Source organism: Eleutherodactylus coqui, chromosome 4 (genome assembly GCF_035609145.1).
Source record: "Eleutherodactylus coqui strain aEleCoq1 chromosome 4, aEleCoq1.hap1, whole genome shotgun sequence".
Lineage (NCBI taxonomy): Eukaryota > Metazoa > Chordata > Amphibia > Anura > Eleutherodactylidae > Eleutherodactylus > Eleutherodactylus coqui.
Window position 1 is genome coordinate 34,398,136 of NC_089840.1, and position 16,350 is coordinate 34,414,485.

Consider the following 16,350-nt stretch of genomic DNA (forward strand, 5'->3'; position numbering starts at 1 on the left):
TGACACGCTACTAAGTGATGGTTATCTAGCGTGTGATATGGCATGCTGCTGGCGATTATGTTTACAGTTATCTCGTATCTGATCTAAACTAGTGATGATGATTATCTGGCATCTGATATGACATGATGATGGTTACAGCATCAGATATGACATGCTAGTGGTGATGAACTAGTGTCTTATGACATGCTGATGATGGTTATCTAGCATTTGATACAACACACTGGTGGTGGTGATTGGTAATTATCTGGCATCCAATATGACACTGGTTGTGATAATGGTTATGTCATCTGATAAGATAGTACTGGTGGTGATGGTTATGGCGTCTGTTATGACACACACTAGTGGTGGTGATGGTTATCTGACATCTGATATGACATGCTGCTGGCAGTGATGGTTATGGTGTCTAATATGACACCATCGGTGGTGACGATAGATATGTGGCAAATGATAAGACACGATAGTGGTGATTATCTAGTGTCTAATATGACATGCTGCTGGAAATGATGGTTATGGCATTTGATATTATAGGCTGCTGGTGGTGATTAATGATGGCTATCTGGCATCTGATATGACATACTGCAGGTAGCGATCGTTATGATGCTGGATAACCCACGCTGATGGTGGTGGTGATGATGATGATAATTGTTATCTGGCGACTGATGGCACATGACACTGTAGGGAAGTAACATAATCTGGTGGAATCTGACAACTATTTGCTAATGTGGGAAGCTTTGTGTCATGGAGATAAAAGCCACAAGCTGCTAAAATGTTTGTTGCGGTCTGGAGGTTACTACAAGACACAAGTACTACAGCTTCAGAGCTGAAATCTCTTAGCACTCCCTGCTTGTTCATTTTGTACGCCGAGCTTGCTCTTCCCAGAATGCAAATCACCAGTGTCTGCTTTATACCAGGCATCTGGTGCAGGAAGAATTCCCACCTGCATTAGAAGAGCTCCGCTAACCTACTGGGGGAAATGTCCATCCACAAGCTTGCTGACTGTTTCCAATATTAACCAGTGCAAAGGATAAGTAACACATTTAGCAACCTGTTGCAGAAGGACATGCCCAGCCGAGGGGTATCTTCTCCGACCTGCTATAAGCACCCCCGCTACAGTCTGAGGTTATTTCTGCTTTGTCTGGCTGTAAGTTGGTGGTTTCCTGTATGCAGAGCTGCACTAAATGCTGCTTCTCTGTGACCAGCTCCGCTCAGTAAACCCAGCGCTATGGAGCGGAGCACAGAGCATCACTCCCTGCACCTTGTGCATACTATGTTCACAGGACTCCTTTGGCTGAGCATTGTGGGTAAGTACCTGAGGTTTGGGGTTATTATTGAACTGGAGATTATAGGCGGTCAGTAATAGCCAGGTTGTTTGTTTGGAGCAGTCAGATGGTGATGAACAGCCACTTCCCAGATCCACAGAGGGGCTGAAGGGGGTCTTCATGAGAAAAGAAAAAAATGGCTGCATAGTGACGGTACCAGATGAGGTCAGGAGCGATCTCCCTATTGAATCTGATGGTTATGGCATCTGATACAACACGTTAGTGGTGGTAATAATGATAGTGATTATCTGGCATCTAATATAACACAGGTGGTGGAGATGGTTATGGCGTCTGATATGCTACTAGTGGCTTATGGTTATGGCGTCTGATATAATACTGGTGGTGATGGTTATGGCGTCTGTTATGACACACTAGTGGTGATGATGGTTACATGGGGTACAAAGGTGGCAGTTAGGGGTGCTGCTACATGGTGTGCAAAGGTGGCAGTCACACCTGGGTCCTGAGGGGGACCCAAAGCAAAGGTTGACAGGGGTTTTATTACAGATTTTACATAAGATCCTATCACTCCTCTGCCACACATGGGACCAGTGCGCCTCATCCACCATTGTTAGACACTTAGTACAGGCAGATGTTGGCATCTCTCCATATCTCGGCACTCTTTTTTTGGCTCCTATTATAATCCTGAGAATGTGAGATGCAGACAAAACAGAAGATTAGAGGACAGGAAGTCTCTGCGGTCACATTGAGAGAGATAAAGAGAATGAGGCAAGAAGCCGCTGTGCAACTACCTCAAAACATTCCCACCCCCCAAATGCTAATCTTGAAGTGCATCTTCTGTCAAGGTGAGAATATTCTGTTCATCCTGCACTTTCTGGTTCATATAGACTATAGTAGCAGAGTGGGTGCTTGGGGAGGACATAATAGTGTAGTTCTATGTGCCATTCAGGGTCTATAGAAAGCTGGTTGACAACCCAGGACCGTGTAATGAGGGCCACGAGCAGTTGGCACCTGTTAGCTGTGCGGCGCTGCTTATCATAGCCGTTGCTGTAAGAAACGGCCATCACCTGCATTGTATGGAGCGGGATCTCTTTCCCCCCCCCCCCCCCCCTCCTTCCCCTGCAGGATGTAACTCATCTCATTTGTCTCCACAGGATAGGGGATAAATACCTGACCCCTGGAACCCCCACTGATACTGAGTAATGTGCCCCCTTAGATCTTGCATGAGAATGGAGTGTGTGATTGATGTGCTCCGCAAATTCCTTCATCCCATAGAAGTGAATGAAGCAGCGGTAACATGCGCCACTGTTCCATTCTTGTGGAGGATTTGGGGCGCACAGATCTCCTGATCGCTGAAGGTCCCAGTGGTCAGCCCCTCGGCAATCAGATGGTTTTCCCCTTTCCTGTTGGGATAAATGTTTATTAGTCAGAAAACCTCTTTAAGACCTGATAACTCAGGGACTAGCCCAGGAGCGCAGACCCTGACACAATGGTCCTACAGTAAACTGAAAAGTCCAGTAGAAGACCCCATTTGGAGCCAATCGCTACAAAGCACAGGATACATTTAGTGTACATTTGGGGCCCCTCAGAATCGTCTCCTCTGTACATCAGGAACCTCAGTCCAACGCTGGTCCTAAATGTTGATGGACTTAGTAGAAGTAGAAAGTAAGAAGTTTCTCTTCCTCACAGGTATCGCCTGGGCTCAGCGAGAGGTGACTATCCAGGAAGGGCCTCTGTACCGCACCGTGGGCACCCACATTACCATCTGGTGCAAGGTCAGTGGCTACCAGGGTCCCTCCAAGCAGAACTTTCAATACTCCGTCTACCTGCCATCCGCCCCCGACAGGGAGGTGGTGATGGTGAGCACCCAAGACCCCTCCCTCTCCTACGCCAAGTACAACCAGCGTGTCAGAAGTGGGGACATCTTAGTAGAGCGGGTGACAGGGGATCACACCATCCTACACATCCGCCAGCTGCAGGAACTAGACACCGGAGAGTATGAATGTCACACCCCTAACACCGACGGCAAGTTCTACGGCAGCTACAGCGCCAAAGTCAACCTGACTGGTAAGTTGCAACCAAGAGGTCAATGGTCACAGATGTTTTTGGCAAACTGAGTCGAGAACCCAAACTGCAATAAAGTTATTAGAATAAATGTCTCTTAGGATGGAAACGGAGACACGTGTTGTTGTTTACATAAGGGTTTCAGCATTACAGATGATTTTAGCATTGGGCACCTCCTGGAAAAATGAATTTCAAGGGAACCCCAACCAATTTTTGTTTTGTTTTTTTCATAACCGGAAAAAAGGTTCTCATTTCTAATTCAAACCTCAAACTGCAAAATTTATTAAAACTCTAGATTTCAGATCCCATAATTAATCAGTTGGCCAAAATTAACTGCATCTTAACCCTTTGCAATCCAATTTTGGATTCAGGGTTTCCTAGGGGGCTTTATCTTTCTGCCATTATACAATGGTGCCATCTGCTGGCTAAAGCCAGTGCTGCGGTATGTGACATGCTGGAGAGGCCCCCGACAACAGAGCAGCCAGTAATATACAGTAAGAATACCCTGCGGGACGTCTTCCGAAATCGGAGCTGTACAGGCTTCAATCAGAATGTCTTTAGACGTCAGACAGTGGATTGGAGAGGGTTAAATCCGACAAGAACACAAAAGTACTGATTTACTCCTTCCCTCTTCCAGCCAGCATCAATATGTTATATCATCCAGGTACCAGGAGTCTTTGCAGCTCCAGAAATGCCTTTTGATATACGGAAACGCTGTTGGAAAATGCTGTCCTAGATCCTAACCAATGGTTCTAGAATTTTAGGGTACAGTTGAGTTCTGTTCTAGACTGTATTATAAATGAGAATTTGTTCTCCATAATAGCTGGGTAATCTTATGATATATATGCTAGATTGGTGGGTATTCTGGATTAGTGGCGTATTCTAGATGGTCAGTGTGTGTAAAGCCTCTTTCACACGATATTGCCACGAGAAAATCGCTGCGATATAGATCTGTGTTCAGTGCAAGATCGCTGCGTTTTCCGTGGCGATATCACGATTTTGTGTCGCTCTTTTGCCGGGATTTTCGGGGGGCTTGAAATATAAGCCTTACCCCAAAAATATGCCCTATTTGCATTAAAAAAAAAGTACATCACCTAAGAGGCACTGTCAGCTCCACCACACATCTCCTCTGCATCTCCAGCACACTTGCTTGTAGTTTTCAGCAAGCGCTTCCTGGTTTGGAGGAATCTCCGCCTCCAGGAAGCGCTTACTGTGATTGGCTGAGCAGCAGTGCTCAAGAACCAATCACCGCAGTGCTCAATGAACCAATCGCAGCCATTCAAAATGATTGCCATGATTGGTTCATCGAGCCTGGCTCTGATTCTTCTTCTAGAATCTATTCTAGGTGAGGATTTGTGGTTCATTTCTTTTCTAGTTGGTTGTCTGGTATACTGCAGATTTTGTTCCAAAGAATAGCTCCGGGATTATATTCTATAAGATAGTAGGGAATTCCAGAGTCTAGACTATTCCTTGTTAGTAGTTTTATCTTCTAGTAGAGACTACTAGATATGTTCTATTGATAGTGAAGGTAAACCTGATGCCTCCATAATGTTATTTATTTTTTTCAGTCCTTCCGGACACTTTATTAGTCAATATGCCCCACCAAGAATTGGAGAAGACAGAGGGGTCATCTCTGGAGGTGACGTGTGATGTGTCTAAGAACTCCTCACGGCACACCCATCTCTCTGTCTCGTTGCTTCTGACAAGTGACAAAGACATCCACATCTTGTCTTTGTCTCGAGACTTTGTTCTTGTTCCTGGAGAAGCCTTCTCAGAGAGGTTCACATCCGGTGATATCCGCATGGACAAGCTAAGCGACACCTCTTATAGACTTTCTATAAAGGCATTGCAGCTCTCAGACCAGGGAGAACTCTTCTGCCAAGGATCTGAATGGATCGAGGATCCTGATGGAACATGGACAAAGATCACAGAGAAGAAGTCTGAAAAGACCGTGCTCAAGGTTTCTGCACTGCAGGGTAAGTGTGATGTAACGTCAAGATTATGGCTGGTTCTCCAGCATGTAATGTTTCTGAAATCTACTTAAATGTTGTTCTAGATCATTTCTGGTTTCTGAATTATATTGTTCTTAAAGTTTGTTCTAGGCAATGCTTGGCATTAGACAACTGGATCCATCCAATCTCAACAATTAATATCTCCTCCTATATTCCAGGTAGAGACTTCAAAGTACAGGTGGAGAGCAAAGACACGAGTATCAGCATGAAGAGCGCCCTGGAGATCACCTGCTCGGTCTCCGGAGGCAATCTCATTGGCAGCCGCTTCTCCGTCGCCTGGCTGCTTGATGGTGCCGTGATGGCAACCTGGGACACGTCTGGTGTGAGCAGCTTTGGGACACAGTACAGAACCCAAGAGGCGAAGGGACAAATATCTGTAAGGAGAAGGGACCATGAGACTTGGACTCTAAGACTCAACCAAGTCAATGAGCAAGATGGAGGCTCGTACCTGTGTGATGTTACTGAGGAGATGTCCAAGATGAGAAGACAATCTACATCAGTAGATATCTCCATAAAAATACCAGGTCCTTATAATGGTTATATTCTTGTACATAGGGTGCAGTATTATAGTAGTTATATTCTTGTACATAGGGGGCAGTATTATAGTAGTTATATTCTTGTACATAGGAGGCAGTATTATAGTAGTTATATTCTTGTACATAGGGGCAGTATTATAGTAGTTATATTCTTGTACATAGTGGACAGTATTATAGTAGTTCTATTCTTGTACATAGGAGCAGTATTATAGTATTTATATTCTTGTACATAGGAGCGGTATTATAGTAGTTATATTCTTGTACATAGGGGGCAGTATTATAGTAGTTATATTCTTGTACATAGGGAGCAGTATTATAGTAGTTATATTCTTGTACATAGTGGACAGTATTATAGTAGTTCTATTCTTGTACATAGGAGCAGTATTATAGTAGTTATATTCTTGTACATAGGGGCAGTATTATAGTAGTTATATTCTTGTACATAGGGGCAGTATTATAGTAGTTATATTCTTGTACATAGAGGGCAGTATTATAGTAGCTATATTCTTGTACATAGGAGCAGTATTATAGTAGTTATATTCTTGTACATAGGGAGCAGTATTATAGTAGTTATATTCTTGTACATAGGGAGCAGTATTATAGTAGTTATATTCTTGTACATAGGAGGCAGTATTATAATAGTTATATTCTTGTACATAGGGAGCAGTATTATAGCAGTTATATTCTTGTACATAGTGGGCAGTATTATAGTATATTCTAGTACATAGGAGGCAGTATTATAGTAGTTATATTCTTGTACATTGGGGGCAGTATTACAGTAGATATATTCTAGTACATAGGGGGCAGTATTACAGTAGATATATTCTAGTACATAGGGGCAGTATTACAGTAGATATATTCTAGTACATAGGACGCAGTATTACAGTAGGTATATTCTTGTCCATGGGGAGCAGTATTATAGTAGGTATATTCTTGTCCATAGGGAGCAGTATTATAGTAGTTATATTCTTGTACATAGGGGACAGTATTATAGTAGTTATATTCTTGTACATAGGAGCAGTATTATAGTAGTTATATTCTTGTACATAGGAGGCAGTATTATAGTAGTTATATTCTTGTACATAGGAGGCAGTATTATAGTAGTTATATTCTTGTACAGAGGGGGCAGTATTATAGTAGTTATATTATTGTACATAGGAGGCAGTATTATAGTAGTTATATTCTTGTACATAGGGGACAGTATTATAGTAGTTATATTCTTGTACATAGGAGGCAGTATTATAGTAGTTATATTCTTGTACATAGGAGGCAGTATTATAGTAGTTATATTCTTGTACAGAGGGGGCAGTATTATAGTAGTTATATTATTGTACATAGGGGGCAGTATTATAGTAGTTATATTCTTGTACATAGGGGGCACTATTATAGTAGTTATATTCTTGTACATAGGGGGCACTATTATAGTAGTTATATTCTTGTCCGTAGGGAGCAGTATTATAGTAGTTATATTCTTGTCCGTAGGGAGCAGTATTATAGTAGTTATATTCTTGTCCGTAGGGAGCAGTATTATAGTAGTTATATTCTTGTCCGTAGGGAGCAGTATTATAGTAGTTATATTCTTGTACATAGGGGGCAGTATTATAGTAGTTATATTCTTGTATATAGGAGGCAGTATTATAGTAGTTACATTCTTGTACTTAGGGGGCAGTATTATAGTAGTTATATTCTTGTACATAGGGGGCAGTATTATAGTAGTTATATTCTTGTACATAGGAGGCAGTATTATAGTAGTTATATTCTTGTACATAGGAGGCAGTATTATAGTAGTTATATTCTTGTATAGAGGGGGCAGTATTATAGTAGTTATATTATTGTACATAGGGGGCAGTATTATAGTAGTTATATTCTTGTACATAGGGGGCACTATTATAGTAGTTATATTCTTGTACATAGGGGGCACTATTATAGTAGTTATATTCTTGTCCGTAGGGAGCAGTATTATAGTAGTTATATTCTTGTCCGTAGGGAGCAGTATTATAGTAGTTATATTCTTGTCCGTAGGGAGCAGTATTATAGTAGTTATATTCTTGTCCGTAGGGAGCAGTATTATAGTAGTTATATTCTTGTACATAGGGGGCAGTATTATAGTAGTTATATTCTTGTATATAGGAGGCAGTATTATAGTAGTTACATTCTTGTACTTAGGGGGCAGTATTATAGTAGTTATATTCTTGTACATAGGGGGCAGTATTATAGTAGTTATATTCTTGTACATAGGGGGCAGTATTATAGTAGTTATATTCTTGTACATAGGGGGCAGTATTATAGTAGTTATATTCTTGTACATAGGGGGCAGTATTATAGTAGTTATATTCTTGTACATAGGAGGCAGTATTATAGTAGTTATATTCTTGTACAAAGAGGGCAGTATTATAATAGTTATATTCTTGTACATAGAGGGCAGTATTATAATAGTTATATTCTTGTACATAGGTGGCAGTATTATAGTAGTTCTATTCTTGTACATAAGGGGAAGTATTATAGTAGTAATATTCTTGTACATAGAGGGCAGTATTATAGTAGTTATTTGTTTCTGCAGAAACCGCTATCCGGAGTGTCAGACTCCACAGTGACGTTTCAGAGCTTTATGAAGGGGATTCGTTAACGCTCTTTTGTCAGGTTTCTGGATTATCTGCATCTATTGATTTGACATGGCTTACCAAGCGGCCGTCGGGTCAGTGGGTGGAGGTTGCTACCCTGAAGCGTGATGGTGAGGCGGAGGCAGCTGGTGAATATGTCCAGAGACATAGGACAGGACAGCTGACAGTACAGAGATTGAGTAATGGACTCCATTCTTTGACACTAGACAGTGTGGTGAAAGGTGATGGTGGACCTTACTGCTGCCGCCTTACAGCCTGGATGCAACAACCAGACGATGAGTGGAGAAATGAGACCTACAACAGTAGCACAATCCAGATAAATGTCCGCCCCCTTGGTAAGTGTCTCTAATGACAAATCCTACAGTCTTTATATTCTCTATTATACATGCAGAGTGGGATCAAGAATCTGCCTTTATCTATACATGCCGTCGTTTGAATGAATTTTGAGCGATAATCGTTGCGTGTAAATGAGCCTTAAGCTCTGTATTTGGGTAAAGGTGCTTTTTAGATCGTTCAAAAAATCGTTGAAACAAACTAAAGTGAACGATGATTGTTCAGTCTAAATGCAAACTAGCCACAGAATGAAAATCGTTCATTCAGTTTCTACAGGCATAAAAATCATCGTTACCTCGTTCACATACCGTTCAGTCGTTCTCAGGCACTTATACAGCGAATGTAAAAGACTGAACGATTCTCCTTTGACCGAGCCAACGATGAATCTGCCTGTTTAAACAGGCCGCCCGAGAGCAGATGAGATCAGGCCGTCTAAAAGGAACTCTACGCTCGAGGATGGGTCCCGGTTTGTGGCAAGACATTTCAACAAACATACTATATGTGTCACTGTACGGGCGAAGTGCCAGCGATGATGCTGAGCTAAGCAGTGTTTGCGAGATCAGACCGGAAGGAAACCGCAAATCCACAAAATGTGTCAGACGTCTCTGTGCGATTATGGCCAGAGCTTCAGAAATCTACTTAGATGGACGCAATAGTTATTAGATGGATGTGAAGGGAATAGATGGATGAATATGAGATAAAGAAATATGAGATGTGAAATATATATATATAGAATATGAAATTTATGACGCACTGAGTGGGGATTATTTACACGGAACAAGAAGTCAGCGATAACGATTTGCAAACGAATAGCGATTTTTGCATTTACATTGCACGATTATTGCTCAAATCTGTGCGTTTGAACACATTTTTAGCAATAATCGTTGTGTAAATGGGCCGCAAGTTGATTGTTCATTCAACAATCTGGTGAACGTTTGTTTCTCAGATGCAATCTTACATGTTTTAGTCCATACGGGCCGTTACAGTTGTTCAAACTGACCATATAGATTCAGTGGCAACAAACTCGGCTGACTTCTGTCGAGACGCTGACGGTCTGTTATCGGTCAGCTAAAACAATCGTCCATTGTTAGAATTCACCTGACATGATCATTTTGGTTGAAATCATCCCTTTGCATCAGCTTTAGTCTAAGGGCCTTATAACAAGGACACACCAGTCATCAAAGGCGGCACTTGTTACAGCGGCCAATATGGGGGACGAATGATTGTTCGCCCCCATTCACTGCACTCTGGATGTTTTTGGGGTGGTGGAGGGCCTGCTTGTATTTGCTATTAAGCTATGAGCAGTACCCGGATATATTTGAAGATGAAACCTCGGCAGTCCGGGCTGTCAAACTCCAATTCTATAGCGTCTGGTGTGCAGGGCAGTGCAGGACATGCTGTGCGATAGCCGCCAGTAGTGCCGGCACCAGGATGGTAAAGTGAGAGTATCCGGCACTACTCATACGGTAACGGGGGATACGAGCGTCCTCAGAATGTTTTTTTGTTTTTTTTTAACCATTGTCGGCAGCACATCCCCCTTTCATACAGGTAAATGTGCTGCCGAGAGCAATTACTTTTTCTTTTTAGGATGCAATCAACCGATGACGTTTTTGCTCGTTTGTCAGCTACTCAGGTGCTGCACACAGACCGACAATCAGGCTAACATGCATCCCTCCAAACGTTTGTGATCGAGTGTCAGGCTGCGTAAACGTGTCTTAATACGTATGGGCACCTATAGACAGACGAATGGATAGAAATGAGACGTATTCTTGCCCTCTGCAGGTTCGACGCTGGAGGTGGTGCTGATGTCTCGGAAGCAGCGGGTGACGTCCGGTGACTCCGCTAGTCTTTTCTGCAGGGTTAAGGCTCAATACAGTCTGCGGGATAAGCGTCTCACCTGGTCCTGGGACTTCCAGCCAACATCCGGATCATTCCAGAACTTGGTGAATGTGTATGGGAATGGCAGCTTGTCCTGGGAGGACTCCATCCCTGGCTTCCAAGGAGAAGCTCAGCTCTCCATAAAAGGGGATACCAGCACACTGACGATCTACCGGGTGCAGCGCCAGCATCATCAGGGGGCATACCGCTGCACAGTCCTCGTCCGGACGAGAGATGCCAGTGTGCCGGCAGCCTCGGCTTCATACATTATGAATGTAAATGTTCAATTACCAGGTATGTACCTTTCAGCCTAACATGGTATCACACGTGATCAGATTAGATACCGCAGCTCAGCCAGCAGAATGGCACCTGCCAGGATTAGATACAGTAGCTTGGTAAACAGTATCACGGATAATGGGATTAGATACAGCAGCTCAGCAAACAGTATCATGAATAATAGGATTAGATACAGCCACTCAGTAGACAGTTTCACACATAATGGGATTAGATACAGCAGCTTAGCAAACAGTATCATAAATGATCGGATTAGATACAGCAACTCGGCCAGCAGAATGGCACATGCCAGGATTAGATACAGCAGCTCAGCAGACAGTATCATGAATGATAGGATAAGGTACAGCGGCTCAACAGGTAGTAACACATATTATATGATTAGATACAGCCACTCAGTAGACAGTTTCACACATGATGGGATTAGATACAGCTGCTCAGCAGGCAATATCATGAATGATAGGATTGGATACAAAATTTCAGCAGGTAGTATCGCACATGCAATGAGATGCACAGCTCGATAGACAGTTTCACACATGGTAGGATTAGATACAGCAGGCAGTATCACAAATGCTAAGCTTAGATACAGCATCTCAGCAGGTAGTATCACAAATGCTAAGCTTAGATACAGCAGGTAGTATCACAAATGCTAAGCTTAGATACAGCAGGTATTATCACGAATGCTAAGATTCGATACAGCATCTCAACAGATTGTATCACACATAACAGGATACATGTAGATATTATCTCTCTTCTCTACAGACGCTCGTCTTGTGTTGGATACCGCTGATCGGGACGTGTTGGTGACCGGTGGGCAGGATGAGGTTTCCGTGTCCTGTATCATCAAGGCCATGACTCCGGGAGCTGTTCTCCATGTTGGGTGGTTCTTGTTGTCGCCCGCCTCGCCCTCTGCCGTGAACATTCTGAATGTGACCCACGAGGGGCTGACTTCTCACCATCCGTCATTTTCTTGGTTCCTGAGTGAACGTGTTTCCCCAAATACACTTGTCCTCCATGTCCTGCGCCCGCGACTGCAGGAGTCCTTCTACTGTGTGGTGCGAGAGCAGCTGCAGGAGAGCGGAGAATGGGTCACCCTGGTGGAGAAGACCTCCGGGATCACAAGAGTAGTGCTCAGCGCCTCAGGTAATGACTTCTTACACCCCAGGACACGTGGGGCAGAGAATGCAACACCAGCACCGTTCGGGTCAGTCTAGAACAATGGCGTCCTACCACACAGATGAAAAACTTCACAGAGTTTATTAATGAACTGCGCCATTTTCTCATTAGATCGTGATGATTTGTGCATTATTTCTCCATATCCCCCCAGGCCATTCTGAGAGTCATATGAAAAAGCAATAATTTCACTCTAATAGTCCCCCAGGTGACCGCCTCCTACGCCTACCTCTCCTCAACCCTCCGTCACCCTCCACCAAATATTCTGTTCCCATTTCTTTTTTTTCTATTGTAGATAATACACTGAAAATCCTCAAAAAGAACGTGAGCCGTGAGGTGCCTGCAGGGGGTGATGTGGTGCTGCACTGCCCCCTAGAGGAAGGTTGGAGTGCTGCAGCACTCTACTCTGTGTCCTGGTATTATCAGGGTCCTCAGCTCTCCACTCCCAGCCTTGTGTACAGAGCCGGATGGGAGGGGCTCCCTGAATATAAGGAGGAGCTGGCGGGGCGCCTGCAAGTGGTGGCCGCGGTGCGGGGGAATTACAGCTTAATCATGCGCAGTGTAGGAGAGGAGGATGCTGGGAAATATTACTGCCAGGTGGAGGAGAGGAGGCTGCAGGAAGACAGCTGGAAGATGAAGGCTTCGGATACCTCAGGATATCTTCAGCTCAAGGTCCTTGCACCAGGTAAGAGAAGACCCACTATAGACCCCTGTGACCACTACCGGCTGCACCATATCTAGAACATGTACAACACCCAGAACTGGGATGGGGTCGTCAGTCCGGATACTCAGTCTGGGCTTTCTGGTGAAATCTTATCTCTTCTGGAGACTAGAATCTCTAATAAAGTGGAGTAATGACAGTTTGTGGGGTTCTAGATAAGTGTAACTGAGATTTTGAGGTTCTGGATCAGTATAACACAGGTGATGGGGATCCAGATTGGTATAATATAGGTTGTTGGATTTTTGGAGCAGTAGAACATGGATGCAGGGGTTGTGAATTGGTGTACCAATGGTTGGGGGAGGGTTCTTGATCACAGGATATCACAGGTTCTAGGGTTCTGAATAATTATAAAATTGGCTCTGGGGTTCTGAATCAGTATAATAGATTTCTCGGGTTCTAGATCAGGAAATAAATCTTAGGTTAATTGTTAATCCGGGTCTACAGGTAGGTAGGAACTATTAGGGGTTGATCCAGGGATTAGTCTGATTGCCATTAGGGAGTCGGGAAGGAATTTTTCCCCCAAAAGGGCTAATTGGCTCCTGCTCTTGGGGTTTTTGCCTTCCTCTGGATCAACAACACAGGAAGATAACAGGCTGGACTAGATGGACATTGTCTTCATTCGGCCTAACATACACAGTATGTGGGGTTCTGGATCAGGCTAACTGGTTGTGGGGACTTTGATTCGTATAACACGGGCTAAGGGGCTCTATATCAGTTCTTGGCACAGGCTTATGAGGGTCCGGATCGCTATATAACATGGGTTATGGGGTTCTTGAAGAGTACAGAGAGTCCTATAACCTGTTCCACCTTATCCTCATTTGTTCCAGAGGATCGGCTGACTTTGAACCGCACTGAATTAACCCTCATCGCTGCAGAAGGTTCCAATCTGACCTTGCCCTGTAATGTGGTGTCTACATCAGTTTTCGACGCCACCTTCGCCATCACCTGGTGGAAGGTCCAGACCCCTGGGCACCAGTTGCTGTTTAATGCCAGCCGCCTGGGCCAGTTTGTGTACCCCAGTGAGGAGGGTAACCGTCTCCAGTATGAGCGGACATCAGAGCTGATGTTCCAGCTGAGGATCCTCCCTACCCGTCTATCAGACACTGGCATCTACTACTGCAGGATCCAGGAGTGGCTGCGGACGCCCCGTGGGGTCTGGTACCAACTAGGACAACAAAGTGGAGGGAATATGTCTGTCACCATCCAGGCAGCAGGTATAAGTCTAATATTGCCTCATGTTTTCTACTTCAGTCACAAGTCTATTACATTCTGGCTTGTACTCCAGTCACATCCAGAGCTGCATTTACAAGTCTTACTACATCTTGCCTTCTACACCAGTCACATCCATAGCCGCAGGTACAATTACTAGTACATTCTGGCTTCTACTCTAGTCCTATTCAAAGAAGCAGTCACGCGTCTGTTATTACATTTTGGCTTCTGTTACAGTCATAGTTCTATTATATCCTGCCATCTACTCTAGTTCCAATCAGAGCTGCAGTCACAAGTCTATAACGTCCTGTCTTATATCACGTTTACATATAGATCTGCAGTCAAAATTCCACTGTGCCATTGTCTTCTACTCCAGTCCCATCCAGAGCTGTCCTCACAAGTCTATTATTACTAAGTACATCCTTGCATCAAAAAAGCAGGCGCAAGTCTGTTTATTATATTTTGGCTTCTGCTCCAGTCACATCCCAAGCTGCAGTTTCAAGACTATTATTACTAGCTTATCCCCCTACTCCAGTCGCATCCAGAGCTGCAGTCACAAGTCTATCACTAGTACATCCTGGCTTCTACTCTAGTCATATCCAGAAAAGCAGTCACAAGTCTATAATCCTGCCTTCTACTCCAGTCACATCCAGAGCTGCAGTTCCAATACCGGTTACCTCTCCATCTGTTTCCTCATAGGTTTTCACTCTCACATCTGCTTAGTATCGGGGCTCTTCTACTTCCTGCTGGTCGTCTTGGTCTTCCTCCTCTTCTTGCTCATGGTACTTGGTTGGAGGCTTCTGACAAGATGGAGGAACAAGCCCAGAAGTTCTTCCCCAAGGAATGAGAATGACATCTGGTTGTCGGTAAAGACGTTTGAGATGAAGGTTGAGAAAAAGGAGAATGCTGAGACTGATGAGGCGGAGCAGATCAAGCTGTGCTCTAAAAGGGACCTTAGTCACTGACTAATCGTGAAGCGGGTCTTGGCCATCAGACGAAGACACCTCACAGTCAGTCGGCGGTGCAGACTGGGGACAACGACACGTTCAGATTTTCTGCACTGCGGTCTCACTGCAGATTGGATGATGGTAATGCGGATGAAGCTGGGACCTCCGGTAGTCCTGATGCAGTGGATGCTCTTAAGGACCTTTTACACGGCCTGATAAATCGTTGCGATTGCTGCGATCCAAGGAGACTCTGAACAATTATCGCTTAGTTTAAATACAGACCCGACTGAACGACAAACGAGAATTTGTTCCCCACACCACTCCTCCACAGGATTTTGTTCCGCAGGGGTTGTCCAGACCTTCCTGGCCAGAGATTGGTCATGCTGTGCCCCGCCTCTTTTTTGACGCCCCCGCTGTAGTCCAGAACCTAATAAATGTCTGCTAAACGTCTCAGATTTCTCTTTACCATCTCTGATTTCGCACAATAAGCAGCACTGATCTTGTACGGTGCTACAAAGTATTTGCGCCCTTTATCCATGTAATCCACACATGAGTATCTGCTTCCTCATTATCCGCACTTTGGAGCCCAGCTGATTGTCCCTTTAATTGATCATGTGACAGCGAGGTTTCTACACTTTCTGTCACTCATCCCATTAAAGAACGCTGACTACCATGAAATAGCTGATAACAGGGAGCGATAGTCAGCTTCTCCGCAGCCAGATAGAGTGGAGAACAGGGGAACTGCAAACAAGAGTAGATGGGTTTAGCATGAAGTTGAACCTGTGATTTGGGTCTTAAAGGGGTTATCTGGTTACTGGACATCATGCCCCCTTTAGTGTCCCTGTCCCAAAATATGGGCTCTTTCACACAAACGTAAATAAGCAGAGTATTATGTGCGTATTTTCTACGCAGTGAATAGTGACTGGAGCCCATTGGAAGTTGCGTGAAAAAAAAAACGCAGCATGTTCTATCGTGCATATTACACGCGGTAATATCCAATTGAAATCAATGGGCGTGCGTACATGCGCAGGAAACCTGTTTATTTGCTGCGTATTTACGCATTAAAATGGGATTTCATAGGGTTTTTTTTTCTCCGCACGTAAATTTGCTTCGTATACGCACGTAAAACGACTACCGATAGGCAGAAAAACAAGGCAGCAGTGTGTTTTGGGCCGTAAATGCGCTACATAGACCAAAATATTCCTACACCCGTGTGAATGTACCTTAAGAGGAGGAGCGGTACTTACCTCTTGCTTGCCACGATCCAGTGCTGCAACCCTGCTGTGAT

General features: G+C 44.0%; 1 protein-coding gene across 1 annotated transcript; it reads left to right on the forward strand.

Annotated features, from left to right (window-relative positions):
• The first annotated feature begins 869 nt into the window (after window positions 1-869).
• On the forward strand, window positions 870-15,512 carry LOC136625187 (immunoglobulin superfamily member 2-like). Its single transcript, XM_066599203.1, has 10 exons — window positions 870-1,301; window positions 2,967-3,344; window positions 4,910-5,317; window positions 5,512-5,877; window positions 8,450-8,845; window positions 10,626-11,015; window positions 11,775-12,155; window positions 12,481-12,870; window positions 13,734-14,120; window positions 14,815-15,512. Exons 1-10 carry the CDS (start codon window positions 1,223-1,225, stop codon window positions 15,078-15,080), a joined length of 3,441 nt encoding a protein of 1,146 aa, XP_066455300.1. The 5' UTR covers window positions 870-1,222; the 3' UTR covers window positions 15,081-15,512.
• Window positions 15,513-16,350: the final 838 nt, after the last annotated feature.

Coding starts and splice junctions, on each gene's coding strand:
- LOC136625187 (XM_066599203.1), top strand. CDS start 1,223: ATGGAGCGGAGCACAGAGCATCACTCCCTGCACCTTGTGCATACTATG. Junction 1,302..2,966: donor CCTTTGGCTGAGCATTGTGG/GTAAGTACCTGA, acceptor TCTTCCTCACAG/GTATCGCCTGGGCTCAGCGA. Junction 8,846..10,625: donor GATAAATGTCCGCCCCCTTG/GTAAGTGTCTCT, acceptor TGCCCTCTGCAG/GTTCGACGCTGGAGGTGGTG.